At 39.4% G+C, this 11792-nt stretch overlaps 1 protein-coding gene and 1 gene segment (V, D, J or C); both read left to right on the forward strand.

Moving 5' to 3' along the window:
- Positions 1 to 511: 511 nt before the first annotated feature.
- LOC106734473 (T cell receptor alpha variable 20-like) lies at positions 512 to 1192 on the forward strand. The segment is given in 2 exon segments: positions 512 to 689; positions 852 to 1192. Coding segments are annotated over 2 exon segments (393 nt in total).
- A 3004-nt stretch (positions 1193 to 4196) lies between these two features.
- LOC106734474 (T cell receptor alpha variable 21) lies at positions 4197 to 4903 on the forward strand. The gene is made up of 2 exons (XM_027770324.1): positions 4197 to 4337; positions 4542 to 4903. The coding sequence occupies exons 1-2, from the start codon at positions 4292 to 4294 to the stop codon at positions 4901 to 4903; spliced, it is 408 nt and encodes a 135-aa protein (XP_027626125.1). The 5' UTR covers positions 4197 to 4291.
- Positions 4904 to 11792: the final 6889 nt, after the last annotated feature.

Consider the following 11792-nt stretch of genomic DNA (forward strand, 5'->3'; position numbering starts at 1 on the left):
ATAAAATAAAATTCAGAAATGGATTTCTTAACATACACTTTTAATTCTCTACCCATCGCTTCAAGGAGGTCTAGACATGTGCATCTCTCAATGATCCCACCCACTTTTTTCCACCGGAGTTATAGTTCCTCTAAGATTTTATCTGCTGAGGTTCTTGTGTATTTTAATGAGAAACAAAATCCATTAAACCTTTGGCTTGGATTCACCTCCTTTATAACCTCTGCTTGCAGTTAAGCTTTAAAATTTATTCAAAGAACAGTGAAATAATTAAAAGTATAAGCAAGAGAAGATTTCTCTGATTTCCATCTTAAGCCTTATATACACTATGCCTATACTTTACACTTCATGTACAATATGTGAAGAATTTCCTTCCCTCAATCCTTATCTGATTGATAGATGGCAAGAATTGGGCACTGCGAATTTTACTTGTGGCCACTAGGGGGCAGTGGCTTCTTCCGTGAATGCCTTAAATTTCAAAAGCATGAGCATTTCTAGAAGACTTGCATTCCATTGGCAGAGCTACCAAAACAAAGTCTCTTTCAGGCAGTGGAAAACAAGAACTGAGACACAGAAACAGCTCCTCTCAGAAGAGAAGGTGTGGAGTCATTACAAAGTGTCCCAAGACTGAGAAATCAGGATGGAGGAAATGCTGGAATTGGCAGTCATGGTCCTGTGGCTGCAGCTTGGCTGTAAGTTGGAGGTTAAGAGAGGAGAACCATTAAGGGCATATTTATCCAAAGCTGAAGAGATTATGCGTTTAGTCTTGGCTCATTGCAGGTTTTCTGTTGCACTTTTACAAAACTACTGGACTAAAATCTTTATATCATTTCTGATTTTATTTTCCTGTACAGGGTTGAGTGGAGAAGACCAGGTGAAGCAGAGTCCTGAGATGCTGAGACTGCAGGAGGGAGACAACAGCAGCCTCAGCTGCAGCTACACTGTCAGCTATTTCAGAGGGGTACAGTGGTATAGGCAAGATCCCGGGAAAGGTCCTGAACTCCTCATTGCGCTGTATTCAGATGGGGATGACAAGTGGACAGGAAGGCTAAGAGCCACATCCTCGAAGAAGGAAAGCACTCTGCACATCACAGCCCCTATGCCTGAAGACTCAGCCATGTACCTCTGTGCTGTGGACACACAGTGCTCCCCGGGCACCTGCAGCTTGTGTCAAAGCCTGCCCATGGGGCTCTGACCTCTGAACTCAGGGTGAGGCAGCTGTTGGTTATTCTCTGTGAAAGAAAATGTACTCAAGGCTCAGAACCTCCTTGCAAGTGATTTTTATAGAAAATGAAATCTTGTGACAGAGCGGGATGGCCGAGATTGCAGCTCATTCTGTCCAGGTGTCCTAGACAGTGTCTTTGTGCCTGTGCACGGTCAGATCACTCTTTGTAACAACCCAGCACTTCTCTCCCATAAACCCAGACGGGACAGCTGTGATATGGAGTGTGGTTTCTGGTCTGGGGACACTTGGAAAGTGACTGCACAGATGCACACACTTTCCTGCAAAACAAACAAACACAATTTACATATGCGTGTTATCTCATAATAATCTGGCCATGTGACACCTCTTTTCCATTTAATGTAAGTATCCCATTGGTAGAACCCACATCTCCACCAGCCACATCTCTGTTGCTAACCTCAGTGATGTATTTTATGCTCTTTGCTATAAGCAGAACAATCTGTGCACAGCTTCCAACAGTCAGCGGTTCCTCGCCTTGTCCCAATCTTTTTTTTTTTTTTGAGAAGTTTTCATGCCTGGTGCATGTGCACACATATGAAAAATTGGGGGATTGTGAAAAATAATATGAAAAATAAGAAGGGATTGTGGCATGACATTCCCCGTAGTGGGTGCTTTCTCCTCTCACTTTCTCCTTGTCTTTCTCTGGCAGATGTACACACCCTCTAGCCAAAAAGTAAAAGTAAAAAATTAAAATCTGCCTTGATTTGGGGGTCTGGAGATAAGCTCATGTGTTTCCTCCTGAGGGATTATGTGCAATGCTAAATGACACAATCCCACTCCTTGGCCAATGATGAAAGATAAGAAGCGGACGTGCCCTGCTCCCCCTCCACGCTGGAGGATACGGTGCATGATGTTGTATGACAGTTTGATAACCAGGGCTCAAAGTGTCTCATGTGGGGTTTACAGAACACCGTGACCAACAAATGGCATCACCGTCATCCCTTGGTCCTGCCCCAGATCACCTTGAAAGGCACCCCTGCGCATGGCCACACTGTGAGAGGTGCATGGTGGGCAGGTGGGCCACACCTGTCTCCCTGGTGGGGAGGGGGGATACTCTCCCTTTAAAGAGGGTATTGGACAAGAGACTGAGTTGAATGGAAGAAGGAAAACAAAATAAGGAAAAGGAAAGGAAAAAAGGAAAAGGTATATAAAGTCAGGAATGGAGACAGGAACGACAAAAAAGAGAAGGAAGAAAAGGTTATGTGCCCATTTCCAGTTTAACTTTCTCTCTTGCTAAAGAGCCAATGTGAAGTTTGCAAATGGAATGTTATTCCTCTAAGAAATGTCTGAGCAGTCTCCATTTACTCAATGATAGCCCCTGCATTTGAGAGATAAGTGGATCTTGAAAGTTTGCTAGGAAGGAATAATTAATATTTTTAAATTCAACTTTTTCCTTAGTTTTCTACATAGCTGCTGATATTTTATTTTTATAATTAGTTAAGTTACAAATTAATATATTTTAATTGTTTAACATTTAAGCATTTTAAGCAGATAGAATAAAAATAATATATTTTTGAAAAGTTTATTTGCTCATTTCTTTCATGGGAGAGAGAGACAAGCAGTGTTCCCCACCCCACCCCCCATCAGGGTCCTCACACATGATCCACCCCCAGCCTCAGTCAGCCACAGGCATGTGTGAATGCGCCTGGCATGCATAGGGAGGTCCTGAGATGCGAACTCAGGACCTTCCTATAGGTGTCTACTCTGGCAGAGGATTGTGTGCAATCTGGCCCCAAAATTATACTGGTTTGACTGCCCATGACAAGTTCTCAATTACTGTCAGACATTTGGCAATTGCATTTCCACTGTTTCTATTCACTGGGATATAAGCCCATAACAAACATACATTTTAAAACAGAAATGACTTCACATTATATGCAAAGTGCTGTGGTTTGATTGAACCAGTCAGAGAAATATTTGCTAGTCAGAAAATTAAAATCCACCTAGTTTTTTTCTATTGTACAGTATATAGTCATATAGATCTATAAAGATGCATCAAATATTTGTATGGAAGGATATTTAAACTTTCCACTTCTTTTTACTAGTGCATAGAATGTGCAAATTAATACGTATATCTATAAGGGCATTTCTTTAAAAAAAAAAACTCAGCCAAGTGGAAGTTCTCCATCCAACTGTAGTAAATAACTTGCATAGATCTTTATTAGCTTATATTTTAGCAACCAGGACATAATGGTGTCCAGTTAATGATGTCATCAAAAAATAACGATTTTGGGGGACAAGCAGTTAGCATGATGGCTATGTCGCTGAACTCCCATGTAGTCGACCACGGTTCGCGTCCCGGACCTGGTGGCTTAAAACTCACACTGGGTGCGTGTGCGTGCATGCCCAAGATCCCGAGAGGAGAATGGAGGAGAAGGGATTGCGACGTGGCCATCCCCACTGGGGGGTGATTTCTCGCTTTCTGTCTCTCTGTCTCTGTCTGTCTAGCGAGCGCACGCGCCCTATAGCAAAAACAAAACAAAAAACAAAACAAAACAAAAAAACCTCTCCAAAAAAAAAAAGACTTTTTATATTATGATTCTCAACTCTTTCTGCAACCTGATAAGTGAAAAATGATGGAAAGAGACCTTTCCCAGGGAGTGAGCTAAGGGAATTCTGTCCTCAAGGGCTGAGATGAAGGGTGGAAGTTACAGTAATCTGGGGAAAGCAACTGCAGCTGTGCAGTAAAAGTTGGAGTTTTCCCTTTATAATATAAGCACTAAATACTATAAATTTCTTTACATACACTGACTTAGCTGCATTCTACAAATTTTGTATTTTTTATTTATTATTGAGAATGAGAAAGGGGAGGTGAAGGCACAGGGGAGGAGAAAGAAGCATCTTCTTGCAGTGCCGGGCTTGGTCCAGAGGTGGCAGTGTTGCATTTCCATCTCTGACACTTTGCAGGGGTGTGTGTGTGTGTGTGTGTGTGTGTGTGTGTTTCCTGTGGAAACATTTGAACATATAATACGGCCACGCAGATTCTTCATCTTGTGAGTCTTTGCCAACATTTTAGAAGTGAGAATTCGGTGATTTTAAGTGACAGAAGGAATGAAGATGCCCCTGGGTCTGCTCATCTTCTGGCTGTACCTGGACTGTGAGTTAGAGGGGCTGGAAATGGGAAAAGAATAAGCAGACCATGGGACCATTCTCCCTAGAGAAGAGCAAGAAAGATGGCGAGTTGTATTTGAATAGTTTCCTGGGTGTTTCTGTGAAGATGGAAAACATGCATTTAAAAGTAATTTTCAAAGAATCGCTCACCTCAACCAGTTCCCCTCCCTGTGGTTCTCTTTCTGAACAGGCGTAAGCAGTGAGCAGGAGGTGAGGCAGAGTCCTGAAGCTCTGAGTGTCCGAGAAGGTGACAACTTGGTTCTCAACTGCAGTTACACCGACAGTGCAGTATACTCCCTTCAGTGGTTCAGGCAAGATCCCGGGAAAGGTCTTACACTTCTGATCATACTTCGGTCAAATCAGAGAGATGAAAGCAGTGGAAGACTTAAAGCCTCATTGGATACATCTTCAAGACGTAGCTCTTTATACATTGCAGCATCTCAGCCTGGTGACTCAGCCACCTACCTCTGTGCTGCTGGGCACAGTGCACAGCCGGGCTGCGGGGCACAGTCCCCAGCCGGCGCCTGCATCTGCTACCTAAACCCTGGCTGAGGTCCCACCACACGTCCTGTCTGGAGGGTGGGGAACACGTTTGCATTAAGGAGCTTTCTAAGTTGACTTTTTCCAGATAGAAACAATTAAACACATAATACTTGATATACTGCTCTGAGGTTAAGAAATGAATTCTTTGCATTTTATAATTTACAAATTTCAGTTTAAATCATAGTTTTATTGAGATTATTCTCATACCATACAGTTCACTTTTTAATTTAAACTTTTAAAAAGTTCATTCATTTTTTCTCCTAAGTGAGGAAAGGAGACAGAGAACCCGATGGGGTTTAGATGTCGTGATCCAAGCCCAACACCAACTAGCCCTAGGGGATGGGACTGTGCATGTCTGGTGTAGTCAGGGGGTCTCCAAATGCAAGCCTGGAACCTTCTCAGACTTGCAGCGCATTGCATTTTACCCCTGCACCCCTGCCCAACCATTCATCTTTCTAAAGCAAATGATTAGTATCATTTAGTACATTCCCAGACCTGTACAACTACCACTTCTCTCTAGGCTCAAAATCTTTCCACACTCTAAAAGGAAATTGCTTACTAGAAAGAAGTTTCTCACTGCAACCTTTCTAAAGGAGAAGTCAATAAATGTATTGAGGAAAGTGACAAAAATGGACATAAATGAAACAGAGTCAAACTAGTTTGAGGAACTACAATGGACAGGGAAGGATAAGTTATATGAACCAAATGAACAAAGAAGGAAATGACAAGCAGGGTGGTGGACTGAAGAGCCATCTATGGGAGGGGCGGTGAGGGAGAGAAGATTAGAAGGAAGGGGATCAAATGTTTAATTTTCAATATGTCATTCAAAATTTGACACTTGTTTTGAGATTTAAGTATGCATTGAGATTATATCTGAGCCATTTAAATGGATATGTGAAATAGGCAGTTGATTATATGGGTTTATATCTCAGAACATTGATCTTATATGGAGATAAAGATTTGGAAATCACCATCTTGAGATTTTAAAAACCAGATAGAGAAGAGAAAATTCCCCATGGGAAGCACATAAAGTTTGAAGAGAAAATGATCTAGAGTCAACCTGTGAATGAACATAACATTTTGAAATCAAATAGAGGATCCAGTAACATGAACTGAGAAGGTACAGCAAGGGTGGTCAGAGAAAAACTGCAGATAAGTAAGGGAAAAAAATTGTTTTGAGGACGGAGTGGAAAAATGTAGGGAGGCTTCTTAGAGTTTCAGATCAGATGAGGACTCAAACCCATTCATTGCTTTTCACATCATAAACATCCTCTCGAGCGGTTGGGCACCCATGCAGGCATACTGGCATCAGTTTTAAGCTGCCCGGTCTGGAACTGGAACTGCAATCAACTATGTAAGAGTCCAGTGATGTAACCATTAAGCTATCTGCTGACCCCCTCATTGTGATTTTAACTGTATCTAATAGCTAATAATGCTAAACATCTCTTTTTTTTCTTATTAACTAACACTTGTTTATATTTTCTTAATTTTTTCCCTAAAGTCCCTTTTTATGTCTGCAGGACCTATAGTAACATTCCCATTTCATTTCTGATATTATAATTTAAATCTTCTTTTTGGGGGGAGTGTTTACATTGCTAGAAATTTATCAATTTTACTGATCTGTTTAACAGACAAGCTTTTTGTTACCTTGATTTTCTCTATTTTTTATTACATTTTTTTTGAGAGGTTTTCGCTATAGGGAGCGTGCGCTCGCCAGACAGACAGAGAGAGACATAGAGACAGAAAGCAAGAAATCACCCCCAAGGGGGGATGGTCACGCTGCAATCCCTTCTCCTCCATTCTCCTCTCCGGATCTTGGGCACTCACGCACACACGCCCAGCGTGAGTTTTATGCCACCGGGTCCGGGATGCGAACCGCGGTCGACTACGTGGGAGTCCAGCAACATAGCCATTACGCTAACTGCTGGTTCCCTATTTTTTATTACATTTTTAATGCCAATTGCATTTTTCAATTTCTATTTTTGTCTTTATTATTTACTTCCTTAGGGTTGTTAATTTTCTGTTCTTTTCCTAGGAGGAAAAGGAAAAGTCTCAATAAGGTGGATGCTGAGATTATTGTCTTGAGACTTTTTCTCTCTTCTTATATTTTTTAATGTTATAAATTTTCTCTGGTTGTATCCTGCAACTTTTGGTATGTTGTATTTTCATTTCATTCAGCTCAATGTATGGAAAACATATGACTGATTTCCACCAAAGCATCTCTGTGACCCATAGATTATTAATCAGTTTGTTTTAGTTTCCAAGTATATGGAGATTTTCTTGTCGTCTTTCTATTACTTGTTTGTACTGCTATTCCATGTCATACTCTTTATGATTTCAATTCTTTTATATTGAATTTGTTGAGATTTTTATGGCTCATGATATGATTTTTACTTGGTAATTGCTACATAGGAATTTGATGAAAATATATATATTCTGCTGTTGGTTGAATGAAGTCTTCTATAAATGGCTATTAGGGCCTGCCCATCAATGGTGTAGTAAAGTTTTTCCATACCGTTGTTGATTTTTTAGCTAGTTCTTCTATCAGTTGTTGAGAGATGCATGCGGAAGTCTTCAACTGTAATTCTAGATTCTAGATTCTACTTCTTTCAATTCTATCAGTTTTTGTTCCACTCATTTTTCAGCTCTGATGGAAGATTGCTATGTCTTTTTTAGTGAGTTGATCCATTTTACAATATATAATGTTTCTTTTTGTCTCTGGTAGATTTCTTTATTTAAAAACTTACTTCATCTGTATAGCCATTCCTACTTTTCTTTGTTAATATTTGATGATATACCTTTTATTTTCAACATGCCTATGTCATTATATTTGAAATTAGTTTCTTATAGACAGATAGAGTTGTTTGTTTATTTTTTAATTGTCAGAGGTGCAAGTGCTCCCCAAAGAGGGACAGAAAGACAGAGAGAGGTGGCAACAGAAAGCACCCCCCAATGGATGCAGTCACTCCATAAGCCCTTCTCCCCCGTTTATCCAACCTATTTGGACCTTGGACGCAGGGTCTATACTTTAACTGGTGTATGTAGAAATTTGTATTTGATGCAATTTACTCAGGACTTAATTTTCCATTTAATATTTTTGCTTGTTTGTTTCTCTCTCTCTCTCTCTCTCTTATTATCACAGAGCTTTTTCTCCCAACTTCTTGTGGGTTATTAGACATTGTCTAGAATTCTATTTCAATTTCTCTAGAATGCTTTGAATCTCTCTCTTTTGTATAGCTTCCTTTAGTGGTTCCTTGAGTGGCTGCCATAAATACATAATACAGTTCTCTACCAATGATGTTATTTCACTGATTTGAGTAAGATATAAAAACATTGTTTCTTTATAATCATCCTATTCATAATATAATTAACATAATGCACTGAAGTAAGAAAAAAATTTGATCATCCAGGCTAGTACTAAAGACTCAATTATCTTTCTTTTCTCGATATAAGAAATATTACAAATTTACTGTCAACACGAAGAGCTCATGAAGTATGGAGCCAAACAAATGAGCTGAACAAACCACTCTCTAAGGAAGACATATGAACAGCCAAAAATCATATGAAAAATGCTCAACATCTTTTAGCACAAGGGAGATACAAATCAAACTATAATGTGATACCACCTAACCCCAGTCAGAATGGTTAAGATTAAAAACATTTTTAAAATGGTAAGTTCTGGCAAGGCTATGGTGAAAAGGGAAATCTACACAGTTGGTGGGAATGTGAATTAGTGCATCTGCTATGGAGAGCAATATGGAGATCCCTCAAAGATCTACAAATAGAATTACCATATGATCCAGTAATTCCACTCCTGAGTATCTACCCAAAAGACAGGAAAATGCTCAGTCAGAAAAACATTCTCACATTCACATTTATTGCAGCACTATTCACAATTGCTAAGGCATGAAACTAATCCAAAGGTCCACAAACAGATAAATGGATTAAAAAGTGTGGAACATGTATGCTATGGAATATTAGCCATAAAAACAATGAGATCCTGGCATTTGATAGAAAGTGGACACATATGAAAGATTTACTGCTAATTGAAGCAAACCAGAAAATGAAAGAGAAGCATTGTATGTCTCCATTCAATACATACCAACTGTCTATACTCTATGGAAGAAACTGAAATACAAGACATATATAAGCATGGAGAGCAACTATATACACCAGAAAGAATGTAAGAGGAGGGTGGTGTGAGAGTAGGGTGGGAAATAGCAGAGGGTAAGAGGCAAGGAATCAAGGGAAAAAAAGAAAGAAGCCAAACAGTTAAGAAACACAAAATGGAAAATTATCTGTTAAAGATAATAGGTATGGTAATATCTTTGATTGGGTCAATATTCGGTGCATTCTGGGTGGGAAAATTCATTTTGTATGCTAAATGATATGCAGTGAATGAATATAAAAAAAGCATGAAGCCCAAAATATGTTAACAAAGATACTATAGAAGCATGCCAGGGAAATAAGTAATAACATATTATATAGTTCTCTTAGTGTTTTAGTATTTTTAAAAATTTGTTGTGATTTTATTTCTCATTCTAAAAAACTATTCTTTTTGCCTCTCTTTATTCATAATTTTGTTTTCTTATTCTGAAAATTTCCCACCTTGTAAGTCTCTGGTCCAACAAAGCACACCTCCTCCTCTGTATGTGATCATAAGACTTTGAAATTTAGCCCTAGAAAGGCAGGAAGGAGGCGGAGAAGGTTCACAGTTGTGACTTTCTCCTTAGTTCTCTATTTGGCCCCTGGAGGGTACTGGAGCCCGACTGGAGCTGAGGTGCAACTACCCATCTTCTGTTCCACTGTATCTCTTCTGGTACATGTAGTACCTCAACCAAGGACTCCAGCTTCTCCTGAAGTCCACGTCAGGAAGCGGACTAGTTTTGGGTATCAAAGTGTTTAAGGCTGAATTTAGGAAGAATGGAAACTCCTTCCACATGAGGAAACCCTCTGTCCATTGGAATGACTCAGCCAAGTACTTCTGTGCTCCGACTCCCATGGAACCTGGGACTGCAGGGGGAGCTGAACTCAAACCACCTGAGACATGTAACTTGAACCACTGAAGAACTCAGCTTCCATTATTTTCTGGAAGTTGGCAGGTTCTGTGAAGGCAAACAGTACAGAAAAAACAGAATCTTAATAAGTGTTTCATTCCTATAGAGATATTAATTTTCTTTTTTCTTTTCTCTCTCTCTCTCTTTTTATTCGTTTTGAAAGGGAAGGACTCTCATTTTCCAAAGTTGCAGCTTTAGGTTATAGACTTTTCAACAAATTAGAAGGGTTATTTGCTCCCATATCATTTGAGATAGTGATGGGCTTGAGAGAGCTTCTGGTTGGCCATTATAGAGTTATAGAAGGAAATCAGAGATTTTTTTCATATAATTAATCTCTCTCAATCAGAAGATTTAGGACAATTGCCTAGATCAAACTACTATCTCTAGATTAATTTACTTCATATCCTGACTTCAGTACGTCGTAATCCTCTGAGAAAAGAAGTCTCCTCAAAGAACTTCTGCTCACTGACACAAAGTATCTGAGATTTGGGGATATCATTAAAGTTGAGTGGAGCACATGGGCACTCATGATCTATGGCTGGCTGAAGCTGGGGTAGATCATGGTGTCAAAACTCTATTTGGGGTGCTTTCTGTCTTTTTCTCTGTCTTTCTTGCACATGAAATAAATAAATAAACTTTTAAAATTACATATAAAAATGCTGGCATGTAAGGGTGCAGGGTGCTCTTCCCAAAGACAATATAGTAGGAAGGTAAAAACCTTTATTCAGTAGTCTTGAGCAAGAGTCTACATTAAACACAATGGCACACCAAAGTCCCATGTGGTCGTTCTATGAATGGCTTGCCCATTCTTTCTCAAGCCTACACAGGTTTCCTTGTTTTCTTTCTTCTAATTCATTTTCTCTAATACTGCTGATTGCCCAGAGAATTATTACTATTTATAATCTAGGGCAGAAGCACATACTAAAACTATTTTCTTTTAAAATTTGTATTTATTTTGTTGCCAGAGAGCACATATTTTCACCAGAGAGAGAGAGATAAAGCACTTCCCAATGGAGCAGGGTCGTGCTACAGTCCTTTTTCTTCCATTTCTTCATCCCATGAGGATTTGGGGCATACACTCACTTGTGTCTAGTGTGATTCTCAAGTCACTGAGGCTGGGACTTGAACCAGGGTTGGCCACATGGAATTCGGTTCCATATGCACAGTGTTTAACCACTGCACTACAGGGCCAAACCTGAAGTTACTTTTATATAAACTTATAAAAACAATCATCTTTAAAAATATATTTAAAGTCTGTTAAAGTTGAAAAGCAAAATGAAATACTAATAAACTGTCTTCATTAAATGTATTTAAATAAAATTTCAATTACTTTAAAATTAAATTAATTATATATTTTTAATAAAAACAAAACTATTCAAAGTTCTGGTTTTAATGTCATCCAGTTGCTAAAATAAATTATCAGCATCACCTTTTATGTAGTTTAGAGAGCATGTAAATATATGTAATCTAAAAGTATGTCATTTAATATTTCAAAGTGTTCCAGCAATCATGAACAACTATTGTGAATACTATGCTGATTCATGAGCACCATTCTGTGGACTTTCTTTATAGCACATAAAATTATCTTATGCGGGACCAGCAGTTAGCATAATGGCTATGTCGCTGGACTCCCATGTAATTGACCGTGGTTCGTGTCCTGGACCTGGTGGCTTAAAACTCATGCCGGGCGCATGAGTGTGCATGCCCAAGATCCCAAGAGGAGAATGGAGGAGAAGGGATTGTGGCGTGGCCATCGCCCCTGGGGGGGGTGATTTCTCGCTTTCTGTCTCTCTGTCTCTCTCTGTCTGTCTGGTGAGTGCATGTGCCCTATAGCAAAAACC

Source organism: Tupaia chinensis, unplaced genomic scaffold, assembly GCF_000334495.1.
Source record: "Tupaia chinensis unplaced genomic scaffold, TupChi_1.0 Scaffold000126_2, whole genome shotgun sequence".
NCBI lineage: Eukaryota > Metazoa > Chordata > Mammalia > Scandentia > Tupaiidae > Tupaia > Tupaia belangeri.

Excerpts from the sequence above, each read along its gene's own strand:
- LOC106734474 (XM_027770324.1), top strand. The coding sequence starts at position 4,292 with ATGAAGATGCCCCTGGGTCTGCTCATCTTCTGGCTGTACCTGGACT. Across the intron at positions 4,338-4,541 it reads CTTCTGGCTGTACCTGGACT|GCGTAAGCAGTGAGCAGGAG; the intron begins GTGAGTTAGAGG and ends CTTTCTGAACAG.